The sequence below is a fragment of the Octopus sinensis genome, linkage group LG1 (assembly GCF_006345805.1).
Source record: "Octopus sinensis linkage group LG1, ASM634580v1, whole genome shotgun sequence".
Lineage (NCBI taxonomy): Eukaryota > Metazoa > Mollusca > Cephalopoda > Octopoda > Octopodidae > Octopus > Octopus sinensis.
The window spans coordinates 57,033,059-57,055,594 of NC_042997.1; the positions used below are offsets into that span (position 1 = coordinate 57,033,059).

Consider the following 22,536-nt stretch of genomic DNA (forward strand, 5'->3'; position numbering starts at 1 on the left):
ACCTTTATCACAATTACAGCTCATACTATTACTATCACCCCATTGGCGGAAAGCGGGGTGCGATCCACATTCTTTACGTCTGCCCACCCCATTACCATCACAACCATCAATCTACTACCGACTTTATGCCTACTATTACTTTCACCCCATCACAAAGAATTGTGGAAGAGTAAATTTCTTTATTTTGGGAAACCGGATTCCCCCTCCCCCACATATTCTGGAAATCCTTTTTTTCCCCCGTTGAATGAATTCTGGTGACCTGCTAATATGCTACAAAACCCTTTTGGGATCTAGGAAACCGTCTGGGGTGAAGTGGAATGGAACCCTTGGAAATTTTACCCATTCCCAACATTTTAGAGAAATACATTTTCCAGAGTGTGAATTACATGGTACGTTATTAAATTTATAAAGAATGTGACATTTATATTGTGTATATTTTACACTGTATGTATTTTTTCCTGAAGTAGTGTGTGTGTATGTATGTGTATATATATATATATATATATATATATATATATATATAATAGCGTGTATGTATATGTAGACAGGTAAAAATTTACCAACAAAGTACTACTTACCTCTTTGCTGTCAAATAAATGGATTCTCAACAAAATACACTTTTTGGTTAATGTTCACATTATTACCCAGAAACGAAATCAGAAAAAAAAAAATAGTGCAACGGGTGTAAAACAAAAAAAGGTGTCGGAAACGAATATGAAAACAAAAATGCGCGGAAAGCAACAGGGTGGGGAACTTTGAAAAATTCACAAGTACCGAGTTTTTCCCTCAAAACTTTTAGGAAAATGGGGTTTTTTTTATATGAAATTTTATATAAATACTTTTCAAATGGCATACATTACTATTATAATGAAATTTGTGGATAAAATCTTTTCGGAAGGGGTGGGGAGAGGACTAGGGAAAATTCACAAGATTTTGATTTTTTCCCTCGTAACTTTAAGGAAAATGAATATCTTTTAATGAAATTGTATATAAATACCTTTCAAACGACATGCATTATGGATGCCTAATCTCATGATTCCTCCCACTCCCCGGAATCAATGGAAATTTTTTTTTTTTTTTGTTGAATGAATTCCAGTGACCTTAATATGCTACAAAACCCATTTTGGGGTCCAGAAACTCAGAAACTTCACCCCAGCCCCATTTTCATATTTTTTTTTTGTTATTTCTTTCTTTTCCCATAATTTTAGATAATATCTTGCAGAAATACGTTTTCAAGAGAGTGTGGATTACATTAGATTGATAATTCAAAGAAGTTTGAAATGAATAAGTGAAAATGCAGAGGTTATAGAAGTTAGTGGTAACAAAGTGTTGAGAAATAATGAACGATAAATTCATCTAAAAAAACACATTAGAGTTTTCGTATGTATGTGTGAAACGGAGTAAAAGTATAATATTAAAACAAAATATCTTTTTCCTACCTCTTAAAATCACTGGATATAATATATTTAATAATCCCAGATTGCAGAATAGATTTGAAAAACTAAAGTATTTTCCCTTTGCAATTTTTGGTGCCAAAATGAGTTTCATTTTTGGGGGGAGAGAGAGAGAGAGAGATACTGGCATGGTTGGACTGTTTGACTGAGAACTGGCAAGCCAGGAGGCTGCAATCAGGCTCCAGCCTGTTCTGGCAAGGTTTCTACAGCTGGATGCTCTTCCTAATACCAACCACTCCAAGAGTGTAGTGGGTGCTTTTCAAGTTCCACTGGTACAGGGGCCAATCAGATGGCACTAGCATCAATCACGCTCAAATGGTACTTTTTACGTGCCACCAGCACTGGCACAGCTGATGCCAATACCAGCAGCACATAAAAAGTACCATTCGAACATGATTGATGCCAGTGTCATGTGACTGGCCCCTGTACCAGTGGAACTTGAAAAGCACCCACTACACTCTTGGAGTGGTTGGTATTAGGAAGGGCTGTAGAAACCTTGCCAGAACAGACTGGAGCCTGATTTCAGCCTCCTAGCTTGCTAGTCCTCAGTCAAACAGTCCAACCCATGCCAGCATGGAAAGCAGACGTTAAACGATGATTGTTACACCATTCAAAGTTTAGGTAAACTTTGTCACTCACTCACATTCTCTTTCTCTCACTCTCTCCCACCCTGTCACAAAAATGAAACTCATTTCAGCACCAAAAATTGCAAAGGGAAAATGCTTTAATTTTTCAAATCTATTCTGCAATCTGGGATTATTATATATACTAGCAAACCTACCCATCTATGATGGGAAATGAAAGGAGGGTGGAAAATAACAACTTTAAGTATGAATGTATTTATACTGAAATATGGCATGGGAAATGTTGCAAAATATAAATAATGGTTGGTTTTTATTATATTTATGTGCAGCTCTACACAGTACATATTCATGATATTATTACATTTACAAAACTTCTTTGTAAATGATATTTTGTGTTTGATCCGCACTAATTTTCAAATGCTCAGCTCATAATGACATGTGTAAACATTGGAGTGGGCAGAAACACACAAACACAATCTAAAGTCTGGTCCTGAGACTTGTTGGCTGTGAATGAGAAGGCTAGTTTGATGGGAAACTGCCTGCATTATAATTGGAAGGGAAACTGGTTGTCGCAAGATACCAGTGGTATCTGAGGTGTGAATAAGCGTTTACCACTGTGAGAGCCAATCGCTATCACTGCCTCGATGACGTGAGAATTGAGTTGCGTGATAATGTATCTTGTTCCATTGCAATGTCCTTTGGCAGGGTCAAAATTTTACCCATTCCCAACATTTTACAGAAATACATTTTCCAGAGTGTGAATTACATGGTTCGTTATTAAATATATAGAGAATGTGACATTTATATTGTGTATATTTTACACTGAACATATCTTCTGAAGTCATAGTGTATATAAATGTGCGTGTGTATATATATATACAACATGTGAGGTATTGGTATCTATAAAACCCAAAGAGTGACAGGTAAGTAGTAAGCGCTATGGACAGACCGGAGTTAAACTCTTGGTTTGATAGTGATATGTGTGAGGTGTCTAATGTGGGTAGCATGTATATATATATATTAGACAAAATGAGATAAAAAAAAGCCAAGGCTTTGTTATCTCATTTTGTCTAATATATATAATAGCATGTATGTGTATGTAGACAGGTAAAAATTCACCGACAAAGTACTACTTACCTCTTTGCTGTCAAATAAACGGATTAATTCTCAACAAAATACACTTTTTTTCTCAACAAAATTTTACAACTTTATACCAGCATTTTAGGAAGAAAAAAACAAAAATATTTCGCACCCAAACTAATTTTTGTGTGTTGGGGAAGAGCAAAAATAAAAGTTGTCTCTCTACAAAGAAGCAGTTTAAAATAAATATATCTTAATTGTTTTGTGAGAAAGTATATATATTCTGATGATAAAATATAGTATCTTTTAAAACATCCTAAATTTTCGACTATATCTTGTGTGTTTAAGAAAAAAAAAACGTTTTTTCTCTTATACTACTGTGTGTGTGTGTGAGAGAGAGAGTGAGAAAGCGGCATTTGCTGAGCTGTCTCTAAGTATAACGATGTCCTGTTCCACCTGAACTTGTGCAATGTTACACCTCTGAATTTCTTTTTGATTGTGATAATTAATCAAGGGGTTTAGTCGTTACTGCCAAAATTAATTTCTCTTACATTTTCTCTTTCAATATCTAATTAAAAGAGAGAATATATTGTTACCAACAATGTTGAAACTTTAGTAACTTGATTGCTCTGTTATTGAACCAGGATTTTAATTTCATTTGGTACACACCTTGCTATCATTTATATGGAGAATTGCAATCGTGGCATATAAATAAAACTTATTTTAATAGAAATTTTATGAGTACATCCGTAAGTGGTTTTCTTGCACACCAACACCTCCCCACCCACATATATGCACACAGATACACATGGATGAAGTCCCATTTTGGAAGTATGTTAAAGTTTTTATTATTTTGGAATGAAGAACACAAACATAGGTGCTGAGCCAGTGACTAAACTTGTAGTATTTTGTTGAGATTAATCCAATGAATTGACAACAAGATAATTGCTTCTATCAGAATCATTTACCTTTAAAGTGAAAAAGCAAAACAACAGGTATGTAAAATATATTTTGTGTACTTCTTTCTCTGTTTATATGGATAAGCTGTAGAAGTTGTGCATGTGCGCACACACAAGCACAAAAATTCTCCAGACATTTAGCTGTTATTTTTAGCATATCAAGTTTTGTGGTGAGGGCTTTACCATGCCATGGTCCTTTTACTTTTAGACAGCAGGATGGGGTGTGGATCAGTTTTGGAATTTTTCATTAAAAATTTGAAATTAAATTTTTTTTCACATATTTTTAATCTCTATTTTCCCACATAGATTGGAAAAAAACCCTCAAAAAATTAAAAATTGGTGGGTGGGGGTGGCGAGTAGAATTAAAAATTTGTAAAACATGGTTTTTTGCATATTCGGAATCTCCGTCATTGAAGACATAGGAATCCGGTGAAAAAAAAAATTCTGAAAGGTCAGTTTAGAAGGGGTGGGGGGACTGTGCTCCAGGTCAGCCAAAAGGTATGACCATTTTTCTGAATAATAAATAAATTTCAACATAATTATCCTTGGCATTTTCAAGAATGTATCAACAAAATTTCATTTAAAAATATACATTAAGAAAATATTTATGAGGAAACAGTCAGTGGGACATCCAACTATAGTTTAACTCCCATTTGTCATCTCACGTCAAGTTTATATTTAATTAATACCAGCTTACAATGCCCAGCGAATATGGTGGGTGAGGCATCATTTCCCATTCAAACTGCTCCAACCTTTCAAATGTCATCCTAGCTGTATGTGGCTGAACTTTATCCTGATAGAATACCTTTTGTCTTGAAACCAAAGATGGTCATTTTTCTTCTAGCACTGACTGAAGCTGCTTGAACTGCTCACAGTAGGCCTCCTTTGTTATCGTTTGGCTTGGGTTTAAAAGTTCAAAGTGGACTAAACCTTTCATATCCTACAAAACAAATAATAACACCATATAGGTGAAGACCTTCTTAAGCCTGGGGTACTGGTGTTTCCCCTTTCCCTACCCACTGTCTTCGGTGCTTGACTTTTTTATACCGAACCCATTTCTCGTCACCAGTCACTATTCGATCCCAAAAAAGGTTCATTTGTGAGATGTGACAGCAAAGAAGATCACACATTCACTCTCTGCATGCAACTTGACTCGGAAAATTTGTAAGGAACCCATGGACCCAATTTACTGACTTTTCCGATTGCACACAGGCATCGCTGAATAGTTGACTGACCAAATCCAAGCTTCTCTGCTAGCTCCTCAACAATTATTATGGAATTTTGTTCCACCAGGCTTTGCAGGACGTCCTCATCGAGACCTACAGATCTTCCAGGAGAAGGCTCATCTTCTAGGCTGTAGTTTCTGGCTCAGAATTTCTGGAACCGCCGTTGACACTAGCTTACGCTTATTGTCCAATCCCCATATACTGCATTAATAGTCCTCGCACTTTCTGTTACGTTGTTCCCTTTATTGAACTCGTGAAGCAAAATATGCTGAATATGCTCCTTTGTCACTTCCACTATAGCTTTGAAAAAAATAACTTAAAATTGAACTGCACTCTTCAAAACTTGCACTAAGAATAAGGACAAGGTAAAATTACTACCTGCTTTTATAGAAAGTTAATGCAGGTAGTTTATCCCACCTCTTGCCTTTTAGTTCATGCAATTGAAAAAGCCGTATTATTTATGGGATGACCCAATATTTATACTATTTATACATATAGAATTTTTTCAGCCATTTACATCTGCTATACTTTAATAACTATGGTGAAATTGTTTTGACTTAATGTCTATATAAATAAAATAAATCAATAAACATTATATTAATTATACGTTATGATTTATTTTTTTAAACAGGATGGTGCAACAGCTCTGGCGGAAGCCATTGCACACAAACGTTTTGATGTGGTCAAATGTTTGATCACTAATGGGGCCGATATTTCTATCAGAGATGATGTAAGAATGACATTTTGTTAAATAATTATTCAGGATTTTCTAAGCACAAAGACTTCTTTATTTACAAACACATGCACACACATAATAACGTTTTTTATATAAATCACATTAAGGCTATATTTTTGTTAGAATGTTGAATAATCAGACAATTGATCTCCTTTATAATAAATACACAGTTGTTGCTTAGATTTCGACAGTCAAGTGATGATTTTCATGGATATCAGCATGCACTATCATATTGTCATATATTGATGTGAAACTTTGTTCAGATTTGGCATCAGCCTTGGCGGATGTTCTTCCCAATTTGTTAGCACAAGACATTGCACATGGCTGAAACTATTCCTACCATATTCCTGAAGCAGCACTAAAGTTTCCATAAAGGTTTTTCCCAATTTGTGACAAAATTTCACACAGTCACACTGCTCTTCCATATCCTTTGCTCAATTTGCAGCAAATCGCCAAATGCACTTGATATGTTCACTGTAGTACCTATTAATTGATGACTAATTTGGCATGATATGGTAATTATTTGACTGAAAGTCAAGGTTACTCATACACAAAACTGAGATTAAGAGCTTTTATTGACTGCTACACTATTTCAGTTCGGCCAGTTTCTTGTTAGACACAATATATTTATATTCATTGAAAGTAAAAACATGACATCTGTGTAATTTTATGAATAGTCTTGAGTTTGTAAATCAAATTCAAGTAATACCTTAATTCTATAGTCACCATAGGTACTTTTTTGGTTTGTGTGATGTAAAAATACCGTATATGCTGGCGTTGTAATACAACTTGGTGTACAAGGCAAATGCCAGGATTTCCATTTAGAAAGTAGGAATTGAGCTATACCTGCTATATAAGATTGACCCAAGTTATCGTGGAAAATAGCTTGGGTGCCAAAGGCATGAGGTTCATAGCTAAAGGGGTTTGTTTTTTTGTTTCACAAGACTATTGGTCTTGAAACAACATATCCATTTTGACGCTGCTCACAGACCTGGTCTGTTACATGCTTCTCTGGAATCATGCCAGTGTGCAGTGCCTCTCAGTCCTGGTTATACTCCTTCATAAGTCTTCTTCCAAATTCTTACCATCTTCCCGGTTACACTGTATTCTCTCGCAGCAGCTCGGTTGCTGTGGGACTTGGTGTATGCTACCACTTTCAGCTTAAAACAGGTTCATATTGCCTTCGTTTATCACTTTGAGCCATGAGGGGGTTTTACAGTTGTTGGAAATTAATGTTCACTCAGTGAGAGTACTATGCTTATGAAAGAATGACAACTTGATCCTTTCCAAGAAACCCTGTCTGTAAATGTTTGAAAGTAACCAGTAACTGTAAGGTTTATTGTGATTGGTCTGACTGACATGAACCAGCCAGTTACAGAAGGTATCAGTACATGCTGCTAATATAACAAGCAGGTTAGTTACTGTAAACTACACTTGTACTGAAAGCCCTAATCTGGCTGAATGCTGTATAAGAGAGCGCTCAAATGAGGCAGTGTAAACAGAACAGACCAAGGGACCAGGCTGAATAGGCTGATTGTTTACATTTTCTATTCGTCAGCTGTTGCAAGTGGCAACTGGTGTCTGTCTGCTAAGTTTGCTGTGCTGTTATTTTGATATAATTAACCTAATTTCTCAAACATACATGTAAGTATTAGTAGAACCACATGATCTATGCAAGTGGTTTACGGAGTTCTCCATCAATACATGCAAGTATTTGTTGAAAATACTGCGCTGTAGAACCATAGGATCTATGCGAGTGGTTTACACTGTTCTCCATTGATATTGGTGTTACTCTAAGCCACAGGAAGTTAAGGTTTAGAATTTATACGGGGTATATAAGACAACCCTTAGTTTTGGGGTGATTGTTTTTTTGAAGATCAAATTCCATCCTGTACCCCGGTATATAGTAATTTAATTCAAGGATCAAAAAAGATCTGGATCACATTTTTCAATTCTTTTAATTTTGTTCCAAGTGCTTTCAGATTTGGTGAATTGAAAGCCATAGACATATTGGTGCTTGTTTCCATAGTAACAAGCCAAAGTATAGTCTACTTGTCACTGCACAACTGTTGATTAAAACACTGATATGTCAAATTTGAAAATTTTCACTTAATTTTGAAATTTCAATAAGTGTGAGCAAAACAGAAAAAAACCTAATTGTTATTAATTGAAAAGCAGAGTTAAATTTTAAGACTTTTACAAATTTTGAATTTGAATACTACTATTTTTCCCTTCGCAGTATGGAAAAACAGCCCTTATGAAAGCTATCATGGTTAAAGACTCGAATATTTTTCATATCATCTGGCAACATAGAAATGACAGCATAAGTTTACTTGAAACAGACCTTGTGAGATGAACACTTTTATTCTGCTATTTTAGCTATATTTTTCATTGAGATTGTCCTTAACATTAACTTTGTTGCTAGGATTCTGTACTTGCTCTCCCCTCTGTTCCTTCACGAACAACAATAATCATCTCATACTATCTTCATTGTCATTGTTGTTGTAGGTGTTGTTATCACCATTATAATCCTCATTTGTTTAATAACAATTTCTTCTAACTTAGCATGTGTTTGATGTATTTGTGTAACCATGTACCTCTGTTATAAGTGTTTCTTTCCTGCAATCTTTAATTGTTGACCTGCTGCTTATTGTGTCAATATCTATGATTTTTTTAATAAAGCTGTTTCACTTTCCTTTGATTCTTTTGTGTCTGAATATGATCTTTCAGCAAGGCAAAACACTTCTTCATTTAGCAGTTGAAGTACAGTGGGAGAAATGTGTCTTGTTATTGATCAATAATGGTGCTTCAGTGAACTCATGTGACAATGTAAGTTATTACTAATGGTTCTGGAATAACAGACTCGAGAAATTTAAATGAAAATATTAACAGTGTGCAAAGTAAATTTAAGTCATCAGTTCCCCCTATATTTATTTTCCACTTGTTAAGGCTTTTTACACATAAGAACTATAAGGAAAATTATCTTTTTTCTTATCAATTCTGTTACTTGAGAGTCTCAATCACATTAACAGAAATTAAACTTTGCCATCATGTCTGAAACTTAAAGCAACTAAGAAACATTTTACTTTGTTTATAACATGTTTTACTATAAATATCTTAATGTCTGCAGAACCATGTTATAGGCTCTAAAAGCAATGCATTGGGACCACTTACACAACCACAGTATACATAGATTACCATTGGATTTCTAAATTCAGTGTACTTCTGTCTTAAGATGGAACTAGTTTCTGAGATGAATTGTTGCTAACAGGATCGTAATTTTCCCAACTATCTGCCTAATCTTTACGGATGAAACTTATTTCAATATATTTCATTATTTATGTCAATATATAAGTTCCTCATTCTCTCATTCATATGATGGCTTCTTTGTTTCCATCTGCTATATTCACTGATAAAGCATTGATGTGTCCAGAGTATCATGAAAGATGTGTTGCACAGCAGGTTTAAACTTTAAATCATGTGGTTGGGAAGCAGATTTCTCAACCACAGCCATTCCTCTGTGTGTGTGTGTGTGTGTGTGTGTGTGTGTGTGCGTGTGTGCGTGCTCGCGTGCGTGCGTGTGTGCTCGCATGCGTGCGTGCGTGATCATCTGAGTTTTTTTCCAGAAGCATACTGTAACTTTTTTCTCCAAAACTGTCTCATTTGATTATTGCTAAATCATTATTTATTGAAAGCATTTTTGTCTTGGTTGAAGGAAGGAAAGATACCTCTAATGTTGGCTGCTTCACAAGGACATAACAGAATTGTTGAACAACTTATTCTTGCTGGAAGTAATATATTGACTGCAGATAAGGTATGATTATTCTTCAGATCAAATCTTATACTGATAGGGTTTACAAAAATTGCATTTAAATTGTGGAAGTATTCGAAGTGACTGACTACTGAGTAATATAATACACACAATGAGAATAACGGAGTGGAAGTAGAAAAGGAAATGAATACTATGAATTTAAAGTTTTCATAAGTGAATAATACTTTAAATTAGAAGTACTTAGAATGTTTAACATTAAGTTGTAAGTTGGAGCTAAAAAATGTATGTTTTAATATAACTAAATTTCTAACATTCTTAAGGTGGTGAGCTGGCAGAAATGTTAGCATGCTGGGCGAAATGCATAGCGGTATTTCGTCTCTTTACGTTCTGAGTTCAAATTCTGCCGAGGTTGACTTTGCCTTTCATCCTTTCAGGTGCAATAAATTAAGTACCAGTTGCATACTGGGGTCGATTTAATTGACTAGCCACCCCTCCCCAAAATTTCGGGCCTTGTGCCTAGATTAGAAAAGATTTCTAACATTCATAGATTTAGTAGATATTTAGATACCTTGAACAAGGGTGGGGGTGGAACTGCGTTGTTCATACCTTTTGTGAAAGGTGTTAGTTATTATCATCCCTTTTACTTCTCCCTTCTCTTTTAGCCTCCTTTTTCTTTTATCTTCCCATCTCTTTTTCTCCTTTTCTTTCTCCATGTAATTTGTTTTTGTTCCTGCTGTCATCAACACTGCCATGAAACTGAATGTTTCTACTTTCAGTATGAAGAGACATCCATCTGTCATGCCTACCAGTCATTAATGTGGTGTACAGCTCAGCAAATGCTTAATAGACTCACAGCTAATGAGTGTAGACAGTATGTGAAGGTAACTTGAATTTGAATAATTTTGTATATTTTAGTGTCTATTTTTTATTTATTTATTATTTCTTTTGTAAAAAGTGAATAAATACCCTATTAAGCAGAATTCAGATATCTTGAGTAGATAAATACTAGATAACCAACCAAGATATTTGTGTAGAATGACTGTATGAAAGGAGATGGTGACAAAGAATGTCTCCTTTTAAATGCTGCACAGTCGCCTTACACTAAAGGCCAAGATAAGTGCCAAAAGGAATAAGAAAGATGACACAACCAATAATGTAAGAGAAAGGTTTTATTCAGATGTTGACACGTGGGTAGCAGAGTGTTTGTGTATGAGTGCGACATAAGTGTGTGTCTGTGTGTGCATGTCATAAGTGTGTACAAACAAGGTGTATGCAAGTGAGGTAAAATACAGAGCATAGAAAGAGTCTATAACAGGACACTAGAAGTTCAGACACAATGAAGTGTGAGATAAAATACAGAGCACAGAAAGTGTTTACATCAGGATGCTAGAAGAAGATCACACAAGATGTAGATAAATACCAGTTCGTAGTAATGAACACAATAGTTAGTTCTGTAACAATGAGGTTGAGGCAAAAGTGGAGAGCCGGTTACTACACGTGTAGAGGTTGAGGCTGCTATCCTGTGCTGGGTTACTTGGTACAGAAAGTTCTTGCAGGTAGACTGAGCTGTTAACCTTGGTGAGTAGTCACAAACAGCGTGAAGTTTAAACCTGGGCGTTGTTGCTGTGTGTGTATTGATGAAGACGATGGTGGTGAAGGTGACGGTGGAGAAAGGTCCTGAAATGCTGCTGTGGTGTTGGTATCACTGTTGCTGGAACATGACTGAGTCACTGGAACTGACTGTCTGTTGCTGGATGCTCTGTGGTCAATGGTCTAGGACCAAATACCAGTAATAGTTTGTTGTGACTAGCTTTTAAAGAGTTTAGTGGGCTCCAGAGAAAACCTAGAAAACCATGTCACGGGACCTTATCAGAAGGTTGCGATTGGTTTGTTTACACATTGGTGTGAAATAAAGCAAGAGACAAAACTGCACCAAAACCAACCAATCAGAGCAGTGGACACAACTGGGCCTAAGCAGCCGAAGGCCGGCTGTTATATGCAATGTCTGCATTTGTATTATATCTCTCAAAGAGAGATGATGTATTTCACTAAGCGCTACAGTTGCATTACAGATCCTAGCATTGTATTGTGCTTGAAGTTAAGACACTCAGTTACTAAATGACCTAGTGTATTTTGCTGCATATGAGTACTGCAGGATAATAACTACAAACTCATTTCTGTGATCAGCAGTAGCACCATAGAATTGTATGCCTTACTGTAACAATTTTAATATCTCCTTCCACTTCCAGATCCCATCTGGCACAACTGTTAAAAAATGCAGACTTTGTTTGAGAATACTTTTCTTGAACTGCCTTCTCTATAACATTAATGTTCTCAAATTCATGATCTATTCTTGTGATCTCTTAAAAGTATTTGGCAACTAAATATATTGCAAATCTCCTTCTCTTTGCCACACACACCACAAGCATACTCTCTCTCTCTCTCTCTCTCTCTCTCTCTCTCTCTCACACACACACATTATGTTACATCTGTATGGCAGTTGAACCATTGATTTTAGCATGGCACTTCAAATTTAAAATTTACTATATTGTTACAGAACGAAAACAAAGAATAATTATAATACTTTGCATAGTTGGTTTTCATTCACTTGTTGACTCTCTCAACTTACTGTTTATTTTAGTGAAATCAGCATTGTCAGTTTTTGTAGGATTTTTCCTTGGGTATCTTTTTTGTCAAGCCATTTATGTCAGGACTAATTATATTTCTTACAGAGGAAACGTTTACTACAGGCTACTCGTTTGTATTATTTACTCTCTCAAATCTCAATTACAGTTTAGTTCTTCAGTTTCTTTAACACTGCTGAGTTTTGATCAATATTTATTTTAATTAGAAAAAGTTTCTTTAATATCAATTTATCTGAAGACTAAACTATTTTCTCTCTTAAAATAATAAACAGTATTTTACATACATTTCATTAATTTAATTTCATTAATTTCTTACAATGAACTGACTTGTCAAAACAATATACTTCTGACCAATGCTGAATTATTTTTAAATACTAAAACCAAAATATCAAAATACTGATTTTTTTTTTTTCAGAGTCTGCTGGAGAAAATTCGTTCTCCAAAGGAGTGCACTGAAGCTGAAAAAATTGAATATTATGGTTGGATTCTTCTGTGTTTGATGGCAACTGCTCAACTAGTTGAGAAAGATGCATACATTATGAAAGTTTATTACAAACTAAAAGTGATAGCTAATGTGCTCAGCAGCCTGCAAATGTTCATCAATAAATGTGAAACAGTGACTTTTATCAGCCTCTTATGTGTCAACTGTTGTCTTACTTTTAATTTTGTGTCTTGTCAACTAGAAATTACCTACCGTTTTGTTCTGCAATTTCTCCATGCTGGTGGGCCAGAATTCTTTCTTAAGGTAATATCTCTAATTCTCTTCTATCTAGGTCTTTTTTTTTTCAATCCTCATTATTTATTTATGACTTATATTTTCCTCAATTTACAAAAGTACTGAGACTTTACATAAACATCTGGATCATTCATTTCTTCATTAATGGTTTAAGATTTTGAGAGTTGTAATATGAATTTAAGCTATAAACTAAGTACAAGGAAGGGCTTACTTAAATGAAGTAATACACTATAATCGCTGGTTGGTAGACATACAAACATATACACACGCATTCATATATATATACATATATACGACGGGCTTCTTTCAGTTTCCATCTACCAAATCCACTCACAAGGCTTTGGTCAGCCTGAGGCTATAGTAGAAGACACTTGCCCAAGGTGCCACATGGTGGGAATGAACCTGGAACCATGTGGTTGGTAAGCAAGCTACTTACCACACAGCCACTCCTAAAGACTTCAATCATCATTCACCATCGTCATCATCATCATCATTTAATGTTCATTTTCCATGCTGGCATGGGTTGGATAATTTGACCAGAGCTGGCAAGCTAGAGAGCTGCACCAGGGTTCCAGTCTGATTTGGCATGGTTTCTATGGCTGGATGCCCTTCCTAATGCCAACCACTTTACAGTGTGTTCTGGGTGCTTTTAACATAGGACCAGCACTAATGCCTTCTGTGTGGTACCAGCACAAGACTCTTGCAGGTTGATCCTCTTCACCAGGAGGAGTGACCTTAACACTTCTGTTGTAGAGTGCAGGTTTTCTTGAGCACAGTAAGGTGCCAGGTATCTTGATCCTTTCTCATCTCATCTGAAAGGTTCAGTGTCGTGTGGTCATCCTTCAGTACTTCGTCGTCTTCCTGGGTTTCCCTCTTCCACGTGTTCCATCTACTTTGAAAGTTTGGCACTTCTTTATGGAGCTGTCAGCATCCATCTGCATCACATCTGCCAAACCAGTGCAGTCTTCTCTCTTGCACACTGCGTCTAATTCCTCTTATGCCTAATTTCTCTCTCAATACACTAGCATTCTGTTGAACAAAAAAGTTGTGACAAATACAATATGAAATAAACCAGGTAGAAATATTTCTATTTGAAAGAGCACATGTGAGTGTGTTTGAACTTGATACCATGAGTTCATATAGCTAACTTAACCTTAAGTCAATTAAAGTCTTGTGAGTTAAATTAAGTTGATGAAAGCTGGATGAAAAATTATCAGAATGACCTTTCCTGTTTTTAAACAATAGATTTAAACTGTTGCCCAGATAGCACACCACTTAGGCTTTGGGTGCCTTTAGTAGTGTGTTAATTCTATTAGCAAGTATTCAGACTAGGTCCACTCTGAAGATGAAATATTACTACTAAATTTAATCCCCTTACACAATGGAAATAATTTAAGGTTTTTGAAAATAGAGCTTGAAGCTGATAACTTTAAAAATTACAAAAAAACTTATTTATAAGTGAACATTACATAATGCTAGACTATATTCTGGTTGTATGATAAAGTTGAATCTTATGAACTTGGAATTACATTCCCTCCAAATTTCAGATAAGGTTCTCTGCAATTTCCTCTATAAATTTATTTTAATATTATATAAGAATATGAGAAAAAAATCAGAAAAGGTCAAGTGGGTCAAACTTTTTAAATAATTTTTGTTTAAAGTAATGGAAATAATCATAATACTATTTAGTTTGAAAATGTAGTTAGAACTTTGAAGATGAAAACTGTAACCAACAGTTGATGGTATCAATCTAGATTCACAAAATGATAGATCAGTTTGATTGACTTAGTCTGAGGTTTCGATTTTATTATACCACTCAAAGGAGAAAGAGAAAATCTGAGGAAAAGAATTTAAAAATTCCATTTTTGTCAACTGAAAAATGCTGATTAAATAGGTAGGACCAATTGAATAAAATGTTTATGATGGGAAAAATTAGCTAAAACAAAGAAAACAGGTGTGCTGGAATTGATAATGGTGGTGATTATGATAAAAATTATATTCTCTATATGCAGGAAGCCTGATTTATGAAAGAAGAGAAAGTGTGAAGTTATGCCATTCATGACTTTGCTGTGAATGAAATACTATAAAGAAAACAGTTGAAACATTGATATGTATTGTTTTTAATATTATAATTTTCTTTTATCAGGCAGCTACTTTTCACCAAAAAGATGGAAATAAAAATTACTTTTGTTCAACAGCATGTCTCCTTCCAATATTATTTTTGTCTGAAGTAAATTCAGGAAAGGAGTGGCTTAGAAATAATGTCATGAGATTGCTTCCATTAGTGCAAAGTTTCCAAGATTGTTGTCTGGAAAACTGCTTTTTGATGTTCACTATAAAATTGTCTGGTAAAGGATCTCAGTCAATCCATAAAAAGGCAAGTATTTATTCATCAGAAAGGATTTTATTGTCGAGAATTGAATTTTAAATACCAAAATGCAAGATCATTGATTATATCCTGTTATCCATTTTTAAGCAGCAATGATTAATCAGTCAAGTGTTCGCCTGTAGTTTCCTTGTAAATTCATTTCCTGGACAGAACATTTGTCTATTAAAAATTGATTTCCCTATGTAACAAGGCAGTATAAAAAAGCAGAAGCAAAATGACTGATTGGTTATAGTATTGACTACAGGCTCATAAGTTTGAAGTTTAAATCCTTTGCAGTCATCGTGTCGTGTGTTTTCATGCAGAGCTATCTTGTTAAGAAGTTTGCTATATGAACTTATGGTATCAAGTTCAAGTACCTTCTTCTACTGCCTTTGGTCAATTAAAGAGTTGTGAGTGAAATACAGTTGATGGAAGCTGGATGAAAAATCATCAGAGTGACCTTTCCAGTTTTTGAGGGATAGATTTAAACTGTTGTCTAGATAGCATCACCTACTTGGTCTTAGGGCGTCTTTAGTAGTGGTGTTAAATTCAGGCCAGCTCCACTCTCTCACCACTATAAGAGATTCTGAAAAAGGTCATAGATGTTGCGCTTCCTCTTGAAGTCATGTAAAAATATTACTAAATGTATTAATTTCTATTCATATAACTACAGGGTCTTGCAGATAAATTGAGACAATTTTTATGATGCATACAACTAGTTATAAATACTAAAATAATGGTAGTAGACAAATATAATTCTGATATAACATTTATTACAACTAAAACGCTTATCACTCAATATGGCCACCCTTTTGGGCAATTACTGCCTCCACATGAGAAAGAAATGTTTTGCAGCTGCTGCAACCTCTGCCTTTTTCATTTTGTATGTTGCACATATGATGCAGGTCTTCAAACACTCGAGTGTGGTGTAGCATTGGTCCTTGCTTGAATTATATCCCATAAAAAGTAATTGAGATGGTTGAAATCTTGGCTATTACTGGGCCCTCACAAAAAATGGCATCTTCTCAGCAAGGAAGGCTTGTGTTCCTTTTGACCTCGAGTATGGTGCAGAATCCTAGATAAGCACCACATTTTCAGGCCCAAACTTCTGCTCCATCCAAGGTATCAGAGAGTTCTTCAGGATGTCCAGAATGAAGTGTGAATCCATGACACTTCCATCACTCGCCACGGCTCCAAATACCATCACAGAAGCAGGATTCTTAGTCTCAAACACAGTGGAGACATCAGAAGGGTATGCAATCACTCGAGAATTTCTGTGATTCATCTCAGCATCCAGAGTGAACTTCTCGTCCACAAACACAAGAGTTTTTCCTGCACCTTGATGCTTGATGAATGATAGAAGCTTTGGGCATCTCTCAGCTCTGATTGCTTTGACCTTGGCTGTTAAGAGGCAATGGCATTGTTGAATGTTTATACAGACAATAAATTGTTGTTTTTGGAAGTTTCATCAACTTAACAATTTTATTGGCAGTGTGCCTGGTGTGCACTAAAACAATAAGGGCGGAATGATTCTGTTGTTCCATGACTTTCTGTTGTCGAATCAGTTCACTATTTACCTGAAAAAACAAAGAGGAGGATTAGATTTTTAAGCAAGCAAGGATTTATCAAAAAATAAAATGTTAAACCCGCTAAGTCAACTGCTTAAAATTGGTCTCAATTTATCTGCAAGATCTTGTTCAAGGAATGAAAAGTAGTTAAGTTTTGAATAACAAAGTTTATGCTGGTAGTTACATGTCAGTGTACTCATTTGTAGGTTAGTACATTTGATTACAGATTAAGGCTATGTGTTGAGTATTGAAAACTTCAGGTTTGGAATGAAGTTCAAACCTCAACAAATAACACATTTATGTTTTGAAATTTTTCAGAAACAAATTATGGCAATAAAGAAAACTATAATTATGATTTAAATTCTAGCCTCTATTTTAATCCTATAGTTAGCCCCAATTTGAATTAATTTGGATTTTAAATCTAATATCTATCTTAGCTTTAGAGCAGCTGTAATCATAGCCAGGATAACAATCAGGATATGATTGACAGTATTTATATGGATTTCATGCTTATTGCATTATTTTATAGACATTATACTGTCACATACTGATATTTATTCATGATATTTATTGTAGATTATCATATTCAATTGCATTTATTATAATGTTTAGTGTATCCTGTTTCAATAACTAGAGAAAGCCTCTGGCAATGTTGGGTGAGAGTCTTATCCCAAAAGATTAACAAGTAATGGATACTATGAAATATTAATTTTGTTCTTACATTCAAAGACCTTTGAATCAGAGAGAAAAGATAAAAACAATTGTTTTAACTCCATATTAAAAAAAAATATCTGTTCAATAACTCTGAAAGAGTTAGACATCTTCTCTGGTTTAGAATTCTTAAATACCAGTATTTATCAATGAGGTAGTAAACCTATTTCACTTGCAGAAAGAGGAAATGAGAGCTGTGACATTTATGCCATTACAAAATAGCTAATGTTATATATATGGTTGGATGAATTTGGGACAAAGGAAACTGTATAGAAGCCTGTTGGATAAACTGTGCCTAATCTTGAGAGAAAAACAAAGGCCAAGTTGGGTGTTATCCAGTTCAGTACTCCACTTGGCTATATGTGCTTTTGCTAAGTTTATTTTTTTACAAACATTCAGAGCAGGTCTGTGGAAAACATTACAAGTTATAGTTTCTTCTTCTCTCTGACCCCACCTCCAACCCATGAAAAAAAATGGTTATCAATGTTTTGACCATTTGTACTTCTATGTCTGACTATCGTGCACTGCATCAAGATGCCTTACTTAGTACTGCATCTCATGTTCCTTGTCCTCCTCTGCTCTTGTGCAAATTGAGGGTTTGCAGTGCAATGGCAGAAAACCTTATCAAAGACTTTCATTGTTTCAATTAGCATGTTGCTGGAGCAGGCCATACTTCACTTTTGTACTTGTCAACTAGTCTTTCAACAAATTATAGCATTTTCTATGGTCTTTACCATATTGTCATTATTGCTAAAATAAGTACCACTAATACATTAGTTTGATTCATTTGTATAACTTTGTCACTTTTAAGAATGAATCATATCTATTGTCATTATTCAGTCTCTAAAGAATTAATAAGAATGGTATAATAATAAACTGTTTAATGGCATTGATATTCATCTGTCTATATTGTGTCTATATTCACCTTGCCAGGGTCAATACAATATCTCAAACATTGTAGTCAATGAAATGGATTATATGTTCCCCTTAGAAATTTATGGAGTTTTATTTACATAATGATCCATTTTTTAATTTATAATGATTAATAGGCTGGCAGAAATGGTAGTGCCAGTATTTAGTTATGGACCTTACCATTTTAAGTTAAAATCTTAATGTTGTTAACTTTGCCTTTCATTCTTCTGAGGTCAAGGACTATTAATTATTAAACCATCAATACTTTTTCCAATAATTGTACTGCCTTTTTGGCAAGGCTAAATTTGTCTTGTCATAGGATCCAAGTTCAAATTCCATTAGAATTTACTTTGTTTTAAGGTGGTGAGTTGGCAGAAATGTTAGCACGCCGGGCGACATGCTTAGCGGTATTTCGTCTGTCTTTACATTCTGAGTTCAAATTCTGCTGAGGTCAACTTTGCCTTTCAGGGTCGATAAATTAAGTACCAGTTGCATACTGAGGTCATTCTAATCGACTAGCCCCCTCCCACAAAATTTCGGGCCTTGTGCCTAGAGTAGAAAAGAATTTACTTTGTTTTTTTATATTTGTTTGGTCAGTGAAGTAAGCACCAGCAATATATTGATTTGATAACATTGTATATCTGTTTTCCTTCCTGCAAAAGTTTGTTTTGTGCTTTTATCAAAACAAGCTATTATAAAAATGACCGTTATCTAGAAATTAGATGCTTTTTAAGTCTTTCTACATTGGTATATTTCCTTTCACACTTTATAGATAAAATCCAATTGATTTTGAAATTCTTGTGAATTTTTTCTTAGATCTGGACACATTTTATAGAATACTTCAATACAATAGCATATGAAAAACAACAAGAGACTATTGCACAGCTGTTGGGTGATGAAATACGGTTGAACAAAAAAAAAGAAAAGAAATTGGTGAAGAAACAATTAAAGAGAAAACATCACCCACAACAATCTCAACAGGCATATGAAAATCCTCTCTCTGAGGCCAATAATGATGCTGTGACAAATAATACAAATAAAGGTTCTTCAGATTCTATTTTTAAAGCTGTAGAGCAAGAAGTGCATGACTCGAATTTAGGAAAGCTCAGAGTTGATAATACATCTGACCAGTCACTTTTGTCACCAACTGAATTGAGCAGAAAAGCATGCAAAAAAATGTTACTTATGAACTCAGTGTCTAAAAACTCACATGATGTATTTCCATCTCCAAATGGAAATAGTTTGGACACTATTTGTGAAAAATCAGTTGAAAGTAAAAAAACTGTCTCTGAAGATTTGCTTTCTAAATCTTACAATGAAGTGGAACACAATACAAATGTAAATAGAGATTGCTATTCAATAGATGAAGATTTAGGTGCACAGTGGACAACAGTGGTTGCCAAGAAATCTACTTGTAAATATGAAAATCGAACCAAACATGGAATGAAAACAGAAGTAAAAATTCCTGAAAAAATAGATAATAATTCCAGAAAATCTTCAAGTTATCCAATTACAAAACATTATGTAAATGAAGGGGCAGTTAAAGTAGACAGTACTTTAGGGTCCAATTTTAGGACTCAGAATAATAAAACTGCTTTAAATGCTACTTCAGAAAATCGCAACATACCTGTGGAAAGTGATAAAATTACTCCAAGAAAAAATTTTCTTTGTCCTACTTATTCTACAAATATACCCCAAGATTTAAATAAACAAAAAATTCAGGCAACACAAGTCCCTTCTTCTTCAGAATCTCCTGAAAAGTACAAAGCAAAACCTGTGGTATGTATAACATTTTGTGAATTATTTCCAAACATAGGATATGTTTTTAGTTATGACTTTATTGCTAACCTTTATGTTCTCTACAAAATGTCTTTTATGTGGTGTCCATTTTATTTATCTATTTATAAAATAAATTTAAGGAGAGGGAAGTACTGTCCATAACCTTTGCAGGCCCTCCTAACCACAAAAGCATAATTAAAGAAAGGTGTATGACAGAGGACAAAGAGCTGTGCCTATGACTGTTTGACCGTCTGCATGACTGATTAGAAAAAAAAGAAGAAAACATGACTTTGCGGATTCAGACTGGGAACTGTAACAAAAATGCTTGCAACAGCATGTATTGTGCTAATGGCACTTAGGAGTCAGGTGGTGTTAAACCAAGTGATGGATTTAGTCCACACCCATGAACAGATATAGTATCTGTTTTCTCAATTTCACTCACAAGATTTAAGGCTTGAGATGAACTGTGTAATTGCAAAGCAGATGTTTTAACCAGACAGCCTTGATTATGAATACAAGAAAAGTCATAAAAATATCTGCCATTTTTATCTGTGCTTTCATGTTATATTAAGAGGGAGAGCTAATGCTATTTCACTTATATCATGAACTAAGACAGTGAGTAACAAATAGCCTAAACCTATTTAGTTAGGGAATGTTATACATAAACAAAATGCAAGAAAAGTCATGTCATAATTAATTAATGTTTCTTAATAGCTTTATTATAAGCAGCTTCTAAACATTAATAAGGATGGCATTATATCAGAGAATAGATTAACTAAACTTCTTGCTAATTAACAAAGTAAAAGAATCAGAGATATCTATTTCCATTTATTAATCAGGTGCATCGTTCAGTGGTTAGAGCATCAGGCTCACAATCTTGCAGTAGTGAGTTCAATTCCCAGATCAGGTTGTGTGTTGTGTTTTTGACACTTTATCTCACATTGCTCCAATTCACTCAGCTGTTGAAATGAGTTGTGATAGCATTAATGCCAAGCTGTATTGGCCTTTGCCTTTCCCTTGCATATATATTGATGGCATGGAGAGGAGAGGCTGGTATACATGGGCACTGCTGGTCTTCCATAAACAACCTTACTCAGACTTGTGCCTTGGAGGGGAACTTTCTAGGTGCATCCCTTGGTCATTCATGACTGAAGAGGGTCTTAGGTGCAGTTGAAGGTAGAAAATGATTCGCATTCTTAGGTATTTTTCATTTGAGATTTGGTCTGAAATCATGTGTTGAAATAGATTGTGTTGCATCTAGGTGAAAGTAATTTTGTTATATTTTTTAATAAATGCTCACACTGACATTAGTCACTTCAAAAGTTATTTTAGTTATATAGTGTAAAGTAAATGGCTTAGCCAGAGGTTATCAGTAGTACCCAATAACTGAAAGGCAGAGAGAAAAGACTATATGACTGGGTTAGACGTTAAATCAATCTGAGTTGAACTTTGCTGTCATTTTTTTTTTTTTGATTAGTGAAATATAGCTCCAGCAAAGCACTGGGGTTGGTTTAATCCACTATTTTCTCCATCCAAATATGTGCCTATGTTAGAAATTGCTGAAAAAACAACACAAAAAAACATGCTTCTATCAAAAACCAATAATATAGATAAAATTTTCTCAAATTCTTAATATATGAAGTTCCACTGTACTAAAATAATTTTACCTATATATTCCAAAGCTCAACCCACGTAATTCATTCATCACTACTTTTCTGTATTTTAACTGAGGCAAGCTCTGTAGAATCTAAGATGAATCCTACTAATGTAAGTCACTTTCAGATCTTAGTTGCTGCTGGTCTCATTACTTATATTGCTAAAGCTCTTCTGGGTTAATGTCAGAAATCTTATAACTCCCATTTCCTACTTTCCAAAGTCACTAGTGTTAATCACACATTGAAAAATTCTATGTATGATTATTAAACTTTAATCAGTTGACCCCTATAGGATAAATCACACTTTTCTGAGATAAATATTTTCCATTCATCCTTTACTTGTTTCATTCA

At 34.7% G+C, this 22,536-nt stretch overlaps 1 protein-coding gene across 3 annotated transcripts in view; it reads left to right on the top strand.

The window, feature by feature from the left end:
• Window positions 1-22,536, top strand: part of LOC118762493 — a 71,604-nt gene that overhangs the window by 18,710 nt on the left and 30,358 nt on the right. For all 3 annotated transcript variants that reach the window (XM_036501107.1, XM_036501110.1, XM_036501114.1), the window contains exons 3-10: window positions 5,935-6,033; window positions 8,279-8,386; window positions 8,770-8,868; window positions 9,755-9,853; window positions 10,588-10,692; window positions 12,872-13,201; window positions 15,339-15,569; window positions 19,568-20,530. In XM_036501107.1, coding sequence (XP_036357000.1) covers window positions 5,935-6,033; window positions 8,279-8,386; window positions 8,770-8,868; window positions 9,755-9,853; window positions 10,588-10,692; window positions 12,872-13,201; window positions 15,339-15,569; window positions 19,568-20,530 — 2,034 coding nt within the window. The remainder of the gene's footprint in view (window positions 1-5,934; window positions 6,034-8,278; window positions 8,387-8,769; window positions 8,869-9,754; window positions 9,854-10,587; window positions 10,693-12,871; window positions 13,202-15,338; window positions 15,570-19,567; window positions 20,531-22,536) is intronic.